General features: G+C 43.4%; 1 protein-coding gene across 1 annotated transcript in view; it reads left to right on the top strand.

The window, feature by feature from the left end:
* Positions 1 to 16,068, top strand: part of FLT3 (fms related receptor tyrosine kinase 3) — a 101,019-nt gene that overhangs the window by 47,545 nt on the left and 37,406 nt on the right. The window contains exons 6-9 of the mRNA XM_053309596.1: positions 671 to 825; positions 3,086 to 3,231; positions 3,353 to 3,503; positions 4,248 to 4,413. Of these exons, the coding sequence (XP_053165571.1) occupies positions 671 to 825; positions 3,086 to 3,231; positions 3,353 to 3,503; positions 4,248 to 4,413 (618 nt within the window). The remainder of the gene's footprint in view (positions 1 to 670; positions 826 to 3,085; positions 3,232 to 3,352; positions 3,504 to 4,247; positions 4,414 to 16,068) is intronic.

The following is a 16,068-nucleotide window of genomic DNA, read 5'->3' as shown; positions in this document are numbered from 1 at the left end:
ATGGTAAACTGCAAGGCAGTTCACATGATCAGACTTGGGTGGGAGATGAGTCCTACCCAAGTTTGAAAGCTGAACATACTCCCATATTCTGACTGTCTGTGAGTTAAAAACAAAGTTGGAGGCAGGGAGCTTGATCATGTGCTAATCCCAAGCTGGGTAGGACTGTTTTTCCTCCTACCTCGTTCTGAAACTGGGGATTAAATCTGGGTAGGGTGTCCTTGTCCTACCCAGTTGGGGCTTAGCACACGATCAAGCTCCCAACCTTGCTTTTAATTCACAGACAATCAGAAAAAGGGAGTGTGTGAGCAGTTCCCAAACTTGGGTAGGACTTGTCTGTTCTACTGCTGTTCTACTACTATGAAGGAGAGCTACTCTACTACTATGAACTGTTCTACTACTATGAAGGGGAGGCATGTGACTCAACTCCAGATTCTCTGACGTGTGGCATACATGTCCCAGGGAGCCATAGGCCAAAAGCAGACCCCAGTGAATGTCTGCCACATGTCCCCAGCTAGCCCTCCTTGGACAAACTCAAAGTAGTTGCTATGGTGTTTCATGCTTCCCTCTTTTGTAATGTATTTATCAGTTCCTTTGTTCAAAACCAATCATAATAACATTAAATTTGAGGTTTGGGGTATCTTTAGATTCAGTTCACAATTCTGTTTTATAGCTGCGAGAGATTGAATATCAAAGAAAATGAAAGCAAGTATGGAACACAGAAGGCACAACTTGACTTAGAGGATGAAGAGTTGCTATTTGTCCAAAATGTATCATGCTGTGCAACTAATGAGCTGGGCCAAGAATGCAGTGAACTCCATACAATTGGTAATGGTATTAAAACAATTGTATAGATCAGGCTAGGCAACTTGGCTCCATAGCTGTTGTTGAACTACAACTCCCATCATCCATGGTGTGAATTGTAGTTTAACTGCTGCTGAGGTACCAAGGATGCCTACCCCTATTATAGATAATGGTTTGGGATTTGGAGCTCCATTCATGCCAACTGTGTCACCTGATTTAATGAGGCCAGTTGTGGATTTCCATACATTTGCGTCCAGAATGTATTACACGTGTCCACCAGACTAGAATTTACTGCTGGACAAGTGTGGCATCACATCAATATTTCCTTTAGTAATGTCAACAGGAGTGGTTTCTTTGGCTTATTATCACTGAAACAGAAATACCAGCTGGACTATCATCAATTGCAAGTGTACAGCTTTAAGCGGGATGCAGATCTCCCTAAATACTAATGCAATGTAGTTGGTCCTTGGTCACCCTGGACGAGACCCCAGAATCCTTTGCCCTCCCTCATATCCATATCCTAGCAAGTCATCATGTTCCCTTTCATATCCGGAGTAACAGAAAAATAGTGCCCCTCAGCATCGCCCCCCGCCTCACCAGAAATTGTGCTTTTGCAAGACTGTTTTGTTGCAGGGCTCTTGCAAGGGTGGCGGTGCAATCACTGGCAGAAGAGGAGCTGGCATGGCATGGCATGGCATTTAAAGGGATTTAAATGCCCTTTCCCTGCTGAGGGCTGGTGGACCACACAGAAAAGTCACAGTCGCACTTGGCATGCCCCCTTGAAGATCTTGGCCAATGGCTGCTGACCTGAGGCATCCTGACACCTGCCCACAATCTTGTGATGTGAGCACTATGGAGCTTGCTGGTATGCGGCCTCGGTGAACCAGGAAGAGGGAGTGGCTCCCCTGCCCTGAATATGGAGGTTGCCGGACTATGGTTGGACAAATGTCTGCAATGTGATTCATGGTTTGAAAAATTAACTGCGGGTTCAGCAACCTCCAGTTTCCCATTATGTGTGAATGCGGCCAATGTGTTATGCTGCCTTTTCCAAAAGTATTTGGTGTGTACTTCAGGGTGAACCTTGAAAACAAGTTTATGCTTTTGGTGATTTGATTGTAGCCACAAACACATCTCATGCAAGATATGTTTTTATTAATATGGATACAATATGGATATATTATATAATCCATATTTTATTAATATGGATTAATATTGATAATAAGCTATGGAGGGAAAGCCTGTGGATGTTTACACCAAATTAAGTCTCCACTATATTCAGCAGGATGTATTAGGGATGTGCAAACCAGCTTGATGTTTGACAGGTTTGACGTGGAGCTGATTCAGTTTGATGGTCCGGCGTCGAACCGAACAACCCCCTGGACCAAACACCCCCCGACTGTTTGGTGGGGGGGGGGGTTGCAAACTTTTATTTTTAAGAATTCTTACCTTTACTCCTCAAGGGGGAGTTCCTTGAGGCAGTGGGGCAGGGGGGTGTCCGTGGAGGTTGCCCCTCCCCCACCGGCCTCTGTTATCACTGCCAGCGGCTCATTCGGCTGGTTTTCTGGCCTGTTCAGGCCTTCGAACTTCGGCGCGGTGGCCATTTTGGCCCAAGCCTCGCAGAGTCCAATTGTACAGGTGAGGCGGCATCCAAAATGGCCACCGCACCAAAGTTCAAAGGCCTGAACAGGCATTTAATAACCTTGGAAATGGCATTACCATATTAATATTTACAGCCACCTGCCATATGCACTGTGCAGCATTTAGTCTCCATCCATATGAAAACCAGGGCAGACCTTGCTTAGCAAAGGGGGCAGATCATACTCGCTACCACAATACCAGCTCTCCTCTCCAAAGGAGAGGCTCCTGCAAGGCCTGAGTGTGACACTGAATGGCAGGCAGCAGCACCTTCCTTCTTCAGCCTCTCCCACCGCCATGGGGCAAATGGTACCCTGGAGATAGTGAAGGAGTGTGGATGAACTAAAGCAAAGGCAACTCTTTGTGGAGGAGGATGGGGTGATGATCTGGCTGCTTTAAAAGATGGTATCTTCAGCTTGCTCTCCCTGGAAATATTTTGCTTCAGAAATCTTTTATGTAGCAAAAGACCTCTTATGTACCTAGCAATGCCCCTGCCGAACTCTGCAAAGCAGCATTCACACTGATAGTGCTCAATATGATATTACTCCTCCTCCTACTACTACTACTACTACTACTACAGGAAGACATTTCAGGGTTAATTGGTTCTTGTTGGTTTACTTGTTTTATTGGATATATTTTCATATTGCAGATCCAAGTGTCAGTCTAGCATCAGGAAGCCCCTTGCAAGAGCTCATTTTCAGAGCTGGAGACCCACTCTTCTTAAGATGTCGAGCTCGTGGCACGAATTTCAACTTTGCAAATCAGTGGTATTTCCAAAACAAAATATTAAATGAGGTAATAAGACAGATTCCTTTTCTTGTGAGAGGTAACTGACTGATTGGATTTTATTGTATTCATTCCATGTAAGCAGTGGCTGACTGATTGTGTTCAATACTGACCTTTATTTAAAAATTAGAACATGACTATTGAAGGAAGTCACGGTCGGCGCCCATGTTTTATTAGGAATCTGTATGCATTTGCTTCATCAGTGGGACGACATAGTCAAGGATATTATACCTGTTCATCAAATAAACATGGAAATCGGACTGCCTTGGTCACAGTTGTGGGTAAGTCATATGCCACATAAGATTGTGTGTGTGTGTGTGTGTGTGATGACATGCAAAAGTATGCAGCACAATTGCCTTTCTAATTGAAAGTTATTCTACTTTTCTTATTAACCTTTTATTTCTTTTAAGAACAAGTTCACAACAAAGGAAAGAAAAAGACACAAAGGGGAAAAGTGCAAAAGATATAGAGATGAACCACACCATCAACGCTAACAGTTTACAGCATATTAAATACATGTGTTATATCTGACAAAGATTGTGCTTGATTCTGTGAAAAATCTATACAATTTCCCCCATTTTAAAATGAAACTGTTACATTTTTGCCAGTCTGCTTATACTCTAATACCCCTGGTCAATTTAGCCATGACTGTGAAATGAATTAATTTGGTCTCCTACTTTGAAAGATTTTGAGAAGTGTTTTGTTTTGTTTTTACTTTTCCCCCTTTCAAGGAAGTTGAAACTGGAACCAAACCAGAATAGTGATGCATAAACAACTTTAATTTCCCAAATTGTCTGGAGCAAGTGCAGACATCATTTCTGTTCTCCTAATAAAAGTTAGGGACTGGGGACAGGCTGTGGGATCAAGCCCCCCCTCCCTCCTCCTTTGTCTAATGTATAAAGGCTTTATAATATTAGCCTTAACCTTCCTTCCAGAGTAATGTACTTGCACTATACATGTAATTCCAAATTTCTTTAAATAAACTTTATACCTACGTAAAATAATTTTGATATATCTTTTAACAGATAAGGGGTTCATCAATATCACCGATACAAAGGAAGGTTTTCGAATTGGTATGGAGGAAAACACTTGCCTTGAAGTTAATCTTATAGCATATCCACCAATTAGGTGCATTTGGATATTTTCCCAAAAGTCATTTCCTTGTAAACAAAACCGCACAGATGTTTTCAGGTAATTAAAATTTTTTGATTTGTCTCTATCTAAAATCTCTTAGGCTGCAATCTTATGCACACTTACTTCCAAGAAGACATGCAAGGACAGGACTGTGTATTTGTTTTATACCTGTATTGATGTGAACTGCTAGTGTGAATGCACCTAATGTATATCTATGTCTTATGATCCTGAAGTCTTGCTATATTGCCTATATAAAGATGCTTAAGAGTGATCCACTCACAGGATTTCAAAACATTAAGGAAATTCAACAAAAACTGAAAACCTTTAATACAGATATAATCCAAAACTACATTAGTTTTGAACTATATCATTACCAGGCAAGTCTGAAAATAGACTGTGTTAACATCCAGAAATTAAACCTGAAACATGGAATTAACTAGGCAAAGACAGTGGCTCACTTTCATTTATGTATTCATTTATTACATATCTATACCGCCCAATATTAAAGCGTCATGGCAGTTTGCAATCAAGAAAACATTAAAACACGAACGATTTTAAAACAGTTAGAGTGTCCATCAGAGGTCTGGTGAAAAGGATAGATTTTTAAGGCCTTCTTAAAGGCCATCAGAGAGGTTAAGCCTCATATCTATGCAGGCGGCATGTTCCAAAGCGCAGGGGCAGCTACAGAAAAGGGCTGACTCCAAATCACCACCAGACAAGCCAATGGCAACTACAGGCCGACCTCCACAGATGACCTTAATAAGTGGTAGGTGTAGAATCCAGAGGAAAGAGTTGTGGTATGCAATGACAAGATGGTGTAGTTGAATCAGGGATAGTAATGGTTTAATGAGACAGATTTTATTTACAGAAAGGCAAGTGCAGGCTGCTTTCAGTGCTCTTGTGGCTCGCTATTTGTTAGCCCAACCTCTAGGCCAGGAACAAAAATAACTAAAGCCCCATTCAAAAGCTGGCCTGGATCAATGAATGGATTGACCAAAACCACCACAATGGAGATCATGAAAAAGAGGGCATACTCTTAGGTACCCTGGGCCTAAGGCATTATTTAGCAGAAAGAGAACAGTTGTCCCTTTTCAGTCCAGTATAGTATCATTCCAGTGGCTCTAGTTGGTGCCTCTCCTGCATTTCTTATTTTATTGTAAGAGCTTTTGGCATAGGGAACCATCCTCTCATTCGCTTTGCTATGTAAACTCTTTTGAGAACTTGTTGAAGTTCTAAATAATAATGATGATGATCACCTTTCAAAGTGATGACCCTCTCTCTCTTGATTTCTATACAGCCATTCATAAAACTTATCCCAAGGCAGTTTACAAAAGTTAAAACGCAATAAAACTCATTAAAAACACACCACTAAACATTTAGCCGGAAGAGAGCAACTGGCCCTTTTCAGTACAGCACACTGTCCCTCCAAGCAGCTGTTCCTGGTTTCTAGCTTGTGCTTCTTTTAAGGAGAGGAGAGCTGGTCTTGTGGTCGCAAGCATGACTTGTCCCCATAGCTAAGCAGGGTCTGCCCTGGTTGCATATGAATGGGAGACTTGATGTGTGAGCACTGCAAGATCTTCCCCTCAGGGGATGGAGCCACTCTGGGAAGAGCAGAAGGTTCCAAGTTCCCTCCCTGGCTTCTCCAAGATAGGGCTGAGAGAGATTCCTGCCTGCAACCTTGGAGAAGCCACTGCCAGTCTGTGAAGACAATACTGAGCTAGATAGACCGATGGTCTGACTCAGTATATGGCAGTTTCCTATGTTCCTATCTACGGTCAGCATAATTAAACAGTGATTGACAATAGTTCTTACTGTAGACAAAAGAACAATGGACTCCACCAGTACCCTGTACATCTTCTTGTCTTGCACAGTATTTCTTTATTTGTGCATAGTCAGTCAATCAGTCAATCAATCAAGCTTTATTATGGTCATAGACCAGTATAAAGTATAAGGGGTGATTACATATTAAAAGTAAGAGTAGATAAAAAGTACACAGGGTGATTACATATGGTACGGTACTTCATAATATTATGTAAGTTACATAATGATATTAAAAATAATAGAAAGTAGCTGGCTCAGGCACAGAGCATTTGTGCCTCACCTCTAGCTCTCCCTCGTTCTTGGCCACCGGCCGCTTCCCCCCCCCGCACCGGCGCCACTTTCCTGTCCCCCTCTCCCAGGTGCCACTTTTTCTACACCACCACCCTGGCCTCTTTCTCTTCCCACCCACCTGTTGGCCTTATCTTCACTGCTTTCCTCTCCCTCTCCCAGTGGCTCACTCACAAACTCTTGCGAGAGCTGCCACACATGTGATTTAGCGATGGGTACATCTAAGATAATTATATATAGAGATAATCGAAAATACACAAGAAGCGTGAGGGCATAAAAAGCCTGAAAAGGCATAAAAGTCATAAAAGTGTTTCAAAGAGCATAAACAGTATTAAAAGGATGAGGGGGCATAAAAAGGGATGTAAAAAGATTAAAAGACATGAAAAGACAAAAATGCATAAAAGCCTAAGTAATAAAACTGGATAATAGTCAGACTAGAAGGCTATAAGGGACAGTAAGGGAAAAAAAGGAAGGAAGGAGCCATAGAAAAGTCTAAGCCTTTCTATTGAATCAGTATTGAGAGAGCAAAAGTGTAGAGCTCACTGTGCGTCACCAAGGGTCTGACTAAGACTGATAAGACTTACTGTCTACCCTCTGCCACTGAGTGCTGGTCGCTGCCGCACAGAACCTGGAAACGCTATATGTGATGGCAGGCTTTAAGTCAGAAAGCAGCAAAGAGCTGTAGAATTGGCCAAAGGTCCCAGATAGTTACATAGCGATAGAAGGATGAGGGAGGTGCAAATGTCTCTATAGAACAAACAGTGGAGAAGGACATGCTTGATCTGCCCTGAGCCAAAGGGGCATTGTCACTCAGCAAATAGAGTCCTTCTATAACAGCCTTCTTGTACTGCTGAAGGGAGGACATGACTGGGAGCCAGAGTAAATGCCCTCCTGTGCTTTAGAACCTCCAGTTGGGTGAGGTATGCTGCTGAAGAGGCAGAATATCTAAGCCCGTCACTGATATGAATGTTTGGGACCCTGCAGTTTGGTGCTCTGCTTGATGGTGGCTTTCGCCTGGTTGTAGCCCATACTAAACAAGGTCAGGGGGGAAGACCTAGGGTAGCTGTTTTTGTCTCAGTTGACTGAATCCAACTAGATTGGTAATCGTCACCAATCATCACCAGTAGGATTAGGGGGGCAAGACCAACTGGGCAAAAGGGTAGTCTGAGCCAGTAGCAGAGGATGGCCATCCACACCCTAGCCTCGACCTTGATCAGGCCTGTCTCTAGGCGCAAGGTGGCATTGGAGATACATCTTGGTACTTGGAGCGCTTCCCACAGAAATTTTGATTGCACAAGTTCCAGAGTCACAAAGTTGGGGAAGGAGCCCAGTTGGGCACCATAGAGTTGCTGAGATAGTGGCTTGGCAATGAGCAGTTTGAGAGCCGCAGATACATAATGGCCTCCTCTCGTCCACAGGAATTTGAGAATGGCAGAGAAGCTCCTCTGAGCATTTAGAGCCACATGTTCCCCATGAGCTTTCCTAGAGCCACCAGAATGAAAAATTACCCCCAAGTATTTGAAGCGTGAAACCTGCTTGATGTTATGCCCATCAATCCTCCAAAAGTGGTTTGGGGCCTCCTAGTGAAAGCCATGATTTTAGTTTTGTGATAGTTGACTATGTTTGCATAGTCAGGACTGAAAAAAAATTGTGGGGCATGATCAAGTAGGATTGCCATATTCAGGCAATTGCCATATTGCTCTCCAAATCAGGGCAAATTAGCTTGCAAATAATTTCCATGTTATGCAAATTATGCAAATTAACTGATGCACTGTCCAATTGATTTGTATTTGCTCTGGATATCTACCAGAGCACAATAATTTTCTACCAGAAAATACCATGAAAATAAATGAAGACTACACAAAGTTTGCGGTATTAATAGCAGCAATGAAACAAGAAATACACTGAGCTTCTCAGTTAGGCTGCAATCCTAATATACACACTTGCTGGGGAGAAAATCTGATTGAAACCAATGGTACTTCCAAGTAGGCATGTATAGAATGGATTGCATTATAAAACCAAAACCCTCAAATATTACAATACACAGGTGGGAAGTGATCTACATCAAAATCAAGCTATCCTCTCAACTGCCCTATAGAGATCCTCGGCTGACAAAGAACAAAGGCAACATTCCTCAGAGGATTACTTATTGTGAATCTCTCCCAGCCAGCCTCCTGTGCTTTACCTGCCTTACTCAAAGTACAGCATTTGAGCAGAATAGTGACCACACGTTTAGCCCCATAACTCAATTTCTACAAGGACTAGAGCTTAGCTTAAAAAACAAACAAACCACAAAGCCGTGAAAGCTGGGAATCCAGGCAATTCTGGGCAGGCTAAACAATCCAGGCAACTTCCTTAAAAATCCAGGTATTACCCGGAAACCTGCAGGAGATGGCAACCTTAGGATCAAGCCATAACTGAACACATCTGGGTCCCATTGATTTCAAACAACAATAATCTATAAGCATCTCTAAGCATCACTATAAATTAAAAGTGATTAACCTTTGGTTGGATCTTGAATTTTAGTTGATATTGTAAAAATCTTATCTTTTCCTCACATTATGTAGAAAGCAGATCATTCCCCTTTTCTTTTATGTTCTGAGAAGCGTCCATTTCTTTCGTTTTTGGTAAGAACCAAGCATGAGCTCATCAACTGCTGCTCCAGGGCAGTGGCATCGAACATGAGGTTTATATCAGCTTGTTTACCTCACTCTGTAACAAGGGGTGGAGCTTGAGGGAGGTAGTCAGGGCGGCCAAGAGACATAAAAGGGCTCAGCTGGACTGGACTAGACTGGTCCCAACTCACTCACATTACCTTATGAGCACCCATGGGAGACTAGGACAGGAGAGCAGTGCCATTACATCTGCTCCATGGCTCAATGATGGGTAATAAGATCTCTGCCCGTGACTCTGCAAATATACATACAGTGGGGGGGAAAGAGGCAACCTTTTTACCCTTTTGCTATTTAAGCATACGGAGGAAGCTGGTAGGTTCATGTGCAACAGACCATGAAAGTACACAATGCCTCGTGCTGCCTTGTGGGTTCTTGTACACTGAAAGCATGTTGTTTCAAGAACTGTTCCAGGACATCATCCACTTTTTTAAAAACAACAACAACCAAAAAAAACCCCCAACTATGCAATTTCATTCTTTCATATGCTCATCTTTCATCTGTCCCTGGTATCCATCTGGACAAAATTGGGTAGTTTGATGCCATCCTGTCTCTGTCTTTTTCATGGAGTAAACCTGCCAAGCAAGACTGTATTCCAACCTGCATGACCAAAGTTATTGCCCTGTGTGGCTTAACTGTATGACCCCAGAAGGGCCGAATCAGTCAGCAAAAGCTAGAGGTTTGTTAACAACCCTGGTTGGTAACCATATATGGTTGAGCTGAGTTTGGTGAGTCACAGCTTTGCATAGGCAGGCCTGTGCTAAAGTTTTGAAATCACAAACCCCATTCAGACATTAAGTTGTAAAAATGTACAGATGTCTATACACTAGTACAAGTTTTTGTGTGAATGACTGTACCTGCATTCATTTTAAAAGTGACCCTGTATACAGGTGCCTCAAATGCTTGGTACTATACAGTGCTTGTATAGTAGTACACTTCCTGTGGTCAACTGTACCTGCATACAGTTCTGTACCTGTGTACACGATACACTTGTATGAGCATTGAACATAAGGTTGTTCACATGACCAAAATCCTTAGGGCTCATGGGAAGCCAGGCGTATACCTACCTTCTGCCCCACAAGTAAAAGCTCACCAGTGTCTCGCCATGCCGCATGCCCATACAATCAGTGCAGTGATCTCTGCAGAAGGGATCTGGAGGAGGAAGTCCTCCAGTAACCCACAATGCATTGTGCGGGCAGTGTAGAGGCGGCCTACGTCAATGTAGCAGCTTCCAGCTTCCTGGCCGCTTTATAGGTGGAACTCAATGGTAGAGAGCCAGTTGGGCTGCTGGGAGCTTCTGCAAACAGCCCCAACTGTGCACATGGTCAGGGCTGTTAAGATAGGAAGGGGCTGTTCAACTTTTACCTTGGTAAAAGGATAGGGTAGCTCTGCTTTGGAGCAGCTCTGTAGGAGCGGTTCCTAAGGCTCCACTTGAGCCTGTCTTCCCTGGGTTTCCCGTTCATACCCAGCATTGCATGGTCATGTGAACAACCTTATTGTCTGAATAGGGCTATTGTGTTGCCTTTAACCAGGACTGGTTAACAAATGTGACTATGAGCATTTCATAAAGAAAAGTGTGTCACTGGCAGAAATGATTCACTTAAAAATAAATGTACGTTGTAGTAATCTGGCTGATCAACAGTGTTCTGTCTAGCATATGAGTAAGACTGTCACTAACTACTTTGACTTCGTTCCTTTCAAATCCTTTTTCTTTCTTTTTCCTTTGTTGTGGTTGAGACGGTCGCTGCTCTTTCCTCTTTGATCCTGCTATATACATAGGGTTGAACTCCCCGTGACATATATTACATATGATATTTAAGAGGTGGTTCTCTTATATTTCATAGGGGAGAGCATCTGTCCCTATTCAACCCAGCACAGCAACTCTCCAGGGGCGTCCTCCTCAGTCCCAGACGGGGTGTGTGGAGTAGGTGTCACACCAACAGTGGGGATTGGGGATGATGGATAGAATGATCTGGTTGGTCTAGCTGCTGACACCTCCTCCTCTGCTGCCACAGGAAGAAGAGCTTCTTCCCTGATAGGGGAGGACCTCCTTCCTACTTCCACCTCAGCCACCCGTCACAAATGGCTGCGCTGCAAATGGCTCACCTCTGAATAGGAGAGTCTGTGTGCAAGTGCATCCGCAGTGTTGATGACTCGAGCAGTAGACCCCTCTCGCTGTCTCCCACCACAACCAGCAGCATCACCCGCCCCTCCCTTTGCCTGCCACTCTGCTCCTAGCTCTGCTTTGCACCCTCCCAGAGATTTGAGGTTTAAACATATTTTTAAAGCTCTAACCCTGATGGAGGTGGGAGGAGAAGAACGTTTAAGGAGGTGTGGGGTTGGAGGTGGTCTATTTATGCTCTGTGTGCCACACACACTGCTATCTATAGCAATTTGGTGCGCACAGAGAAGATTAAAACATTTAAAAAGGTTAAAGACAAAAGGTTACATTTTAAAAAGGTTAAAGAAGGTTAAAAAATTAAAGACAGGCAGGGAGCACACAGACAGCAGCAGCAAGGTGGCAGCAGGGCTGCAAAATCATCGTAATAAAATAACCACATTCACAGCACACCCCAGTTATAAAGAAAGAACAAATAAACAAGGAATAAAATTCCAAGCAGCATCCAGTTAAAGGCACTGGTGCTGCTGGCACAATTTGAATAAAATTGGGGTGGGGGAAACACGGCATCCCAGCTACTAAAGGGGACTGGATACAAGAAAAACAATGGGAGAGAAAATAATCCACACAAGGAAATAATATCTAGATGCAGCACCCAGTTAAGCCACTGGGCTGCTGTTACTATTTTAAAATAAAGGGGGTGGGGGGGATTGCAGTGCGTGTATACACACACAGCATCTCAGTTATTAAAGTCACACGTGTGGGGGGGCTAACAAGAATAATAAAGTTAAAGGCACTGGTGCCGCTGGTACCAAAAAATAAAATATTAATTAATTAATTAATTAATTAATTAATTAAAAACAGTTAGCAGGCACTGCAAATTAAAAAGGAAAGGAAAACACACACACACACACCAGAGAGTCTGATAAGCCTCTGTGTCTCTCTCTCCACTCACAGTGTGGGGGCCAGGTAAGCAGGCCCACACCACCACCACCACTTTGCTCTCAGTGCTGCTGCAGTCTTTCTCTCTGATGATCCTCTCCTCTCCTGGGGCACAAAAAGCAATTCCGCTCTCTGCCTCCAAGCAGCCCCTTATATACAATTTGAAACTTCCTACTTTAGCATCCCCCACCCAGCCAATGGGGGCACAGTTGCCCATGCCAACAATTGATCTACTACTACAAATATTTATATACCGCTCTTAAACCAGAGTTCTCAAAGCGATATACATAGAAAAATAAATAACACATAAATAAGATAGTCCCCAAAGGGCTCACAAAAGAAACATAAGGCAGATACCAGCAACAGCCACTAGAAGGATGCTGTGCTGGGGTTGGATATGGCCAGTTGCTCTCCCCCTACTAAATAGAAGAGAATCACCACTCTAAAAGGTGTCTCTTTGCTCAGTTAGCAGCGGTTAACTGAAAGACAACAAGCCAACCAAGAAACAAGAGGATCTCAAGCCAATCGGAAGCTAGTGCCAGGAAACCAATCAGCAATTCAAAAAACATGGAGACAAAATGGCATCTGCTTTAGCGAATCTTGCAAATCAATTTGCTACAAATTGGGGGGAATTTGATTCACAATCGAATCATCCTCTTTATTTAAGGGGTGATTCAATAAGAACAAGTGAATTGCCCCGGTTCGCAATGGATAAATTCACTTGTGAATTGAATTGCACACCCCTAATTCCTGCCCTCTGTTTCCTGTCCTTCAACCAGTTATACATGGAACTTTCCCCTTATCCCATGACTGCTAACTTTACTCGAGCCTTTGATGAGGAACTTTGTCAAAAGTATTTTGAAAGTCCAGATATACTATGCCAACTGGATCAGCTTTATCTACATTTCTGTTGACATTCTCAGATAACTCCAAAATGCTGGTGAGGCAAGACTTAACTTTGCAGAAGCCATGCGGGCTCTCCAAAAAGGCCCATTCTTCTATATGTTTACCACTTTTATCCTTAAGTATGCTTTCCATCAATTTACCTGGAACAGATGTTAAGTTAACCAGCCCTCAATTCCCTGGATTTGCCTGCCCTGCCCCCACCAGGACCCTTTTTGACAATCGGTGTTGCAATGGCTACTTTCCAGTCCTCTAGTACAGAGCCTGATTGTAGAGATAGGTTACATATTTTTGCTAGGAGATCAGCAATTTCACATTTGGGTTCTTTTAGAACTCTTGGGTGGATGCCATCTGGCCCTGGCAATTTGTTGATTTTTAATTTTTCAAGACAGTTTAGCACATCATCTCTCATCATCTCAATTTGACTGAGTTCTTCAGCCTCTGTTTCCGAGAAGCTCAGTCCTGCTGCGGCTGAGGTCAGGCAGGTTAGGAAATCCAATATCAGTCAGTCTTGTCTTGCTAGCTACGTGTCCACTCACAACCACTCTCACTCAGCTGTTTGTCTTTCTAAGAAAGAAAAGATATGGGAAAATGTATATGTTATTTTATTTATGTGAGCAGCTGTGTGTATGTGAGTGATTTAGGGACAACAAATGCCTGTGAAGCAAAGGGTTGAATGATCCCTCTCCTGTTAGTTCTCACCATCCACAACTACTTTACGTGATAAAAGATTTACAAAATTTGGGCATAAAGTATCTGTTTAACAAGGCGGTTTCTCTGCAATCCAAATAAGAAGTACATTTCCATACTAAAATTTCCTCTCACTTTTTTTGGCCATTAATTTCAAGCCACACCGCAATGGTTCCACCCCACCTACAACTTCCCCTATACTTTCCCACAAAATATTCTTAGTTCCCACTTTAGAAAACATAACACAGCTCTGCACTCAGCCCATAGCTCGCTTTCACTTCCTTTGTGCAAACCAAACTGATTGCTCATTGATGTCCATTGTAAACCTTACTTTCTTTTGATATTGTTGAGGAAGGGTGGTATATTAAGGATACTATATATATAATTTTTCTTTTTGCGGAGGATTCATTATAGACTCATAGAAAGTAGGGATCAAGCCAGCCCAGCTTGAGGGCTTGCTCTCAAGCTGGCCCAGGCCAGATTTGGCTTGAGGTCAAGCTGAACCCCTCCTGGACCAGCTTGGGGCCAGTTTGGGGGTTCTACATAAAATTTAAAAAGGAAATTCTGAACTTGCTACCAGCAGCCTCGGGGGTGCTACTACAGCTGTGGGGGGTGGGGTCTGGAGGTTTCCCTCCTCCCACCAGTCTCCCCCCCCTTAAAAGGGTAATTTCCACCCATTTTGGGGTCTTTGGGGCTTTTCTGCACTGGCAGTGGCCATTTTGGAGGTCGCCACGCATGACCACTGGCCATTTGTGTGCCCGGGTTGTGATGAGGCTGCTGGAGATGGTACGTTTGCAGGGGTTGATCTCCTCCCCCCCCCCCCGAGCCAGGCCCAAACTGGTTTGGACTTGAGCCAGACTGGGGCCCGGCTCGACATGCACAAAACTGGACCAGGACCAGTCCAGTTTGAGTCTGGTTTGACTCGAATTGAACCGGGTTTTCCGATTTTGTGCACACCCCTAATAGAATCCTAGAGGGATCTTGCACTCCAACGCTGTGCTCATTGTAGGAAATGGCTGAAATATCCTTGTTAGATGGACATCTTGTCTCTCTGAAAAGCTACAGCAAAGGAGAGCCCACCACTATGTGACATAGACTGTTCCACTGTCAACCACCTCTTAGATTCAGGAAATCCCTCCCAATGCCTAATCTGAATTCCTTGTCATTTCAGCTGAGGTTAGATTGAGTCTCCAGAGTAAATTTGTATCATGAAGCTAAGAATCTGTGTGCAAATATTATTCTATCTTCCGTCTTATTGCTCTATAATGTATACTAGCAACTGTGCTGTCCTCCTTCAGCAAGCAGTATTTACAGGGAATTTGCTGTCATCCTTTGGAAGCATGTATTAGAATTCCTTTTCCAAAATTAACCATCCGCCATTACTTAAAAGCATCATATATATGCTAATGATTCCCAAGATGGTGTCATAATACTGTTATTCAACTTTGATGCCATTGGTGCAGCCATGGAATGTGGCAACTGACTTGTTATATGTTGATTTATTTTCTTGCCATAGTCATTCTTAAAAGCTGTTGATGCATGCCTTTTTAAAAGCCCTCTTTTATTATTTTTAGGCTTTTTAATTAAAAATGTAGGAACAATCATATCAAATTTTTAGAACATTTAAGTTTTTCTTGCAAATTTCTGTTCAGTGGTATTGTAGTCTTTCCCTTTTAAACTGGAGCCAAATCTTGTGACAAAAAGGAGGGGGAAATTGCCAAAGATGCTGAATAAATATCAATCCTTTATTCAAGGAAACAGATATTCCTGCTGATGTGGAATACAATCCCCAGAGAACAATAGTATAGCATAGCACTACCTCAGAGGAAGAGCGCTTTTAAGCTCAAAATGTGTCAGGCAGTGTTTGAATAAAGAATCTATATATATAATTCTCCAAAATGTACCCATCGCTAATCTCATGTGTGGCAGCTCTTGCAAGAGTTCGTGAGCGAACTGCTAATTAGCAACAGGGATAGGCAGAAAGAAACTGCTGGCCAGGAGAACGGCTGAGCAGCCGGGGAGGAGAAGTGGCAGCCTGGTAGGCTGGCTGGCCGGCTGCCGAGGGAGGAGAAGCAATGGCCTGGCCACCAAGGGGGGAGAAGCGGCTGCCCAGCTGCCCGGCCTCCAAGGGAGCACAAAATGGAGCTGAATGGGGGGGGCACAAATGGGAGCTGAAGGGGGGAGCATGAAATGAAGATGTGGGGGGTGATAGAGAGAACTGGGGTACAGAAGCTCTGCACCAGGACAGCTAGTTGATTATTATTTATTCAGCATTTT

This window comes from Hemicordylus capensis, chromosome 3 (genome assembly GCF_027244095.1).
Source record: "Hemicordylus capensis ecotype Gifberg chromosome 3, rHemCap1.1.pri, whole genome shotgun sequence".
Classification (NCBI taxonomy): Eukaryota; Metazoa; Chordata; class Lepidosauria; order Squamata; family Cordylidae; genus Hemicordylus; species Hemicordylus capensis.
This window is presented reverse-complemented; position numbering and strand designations above follow the sequence as displayed.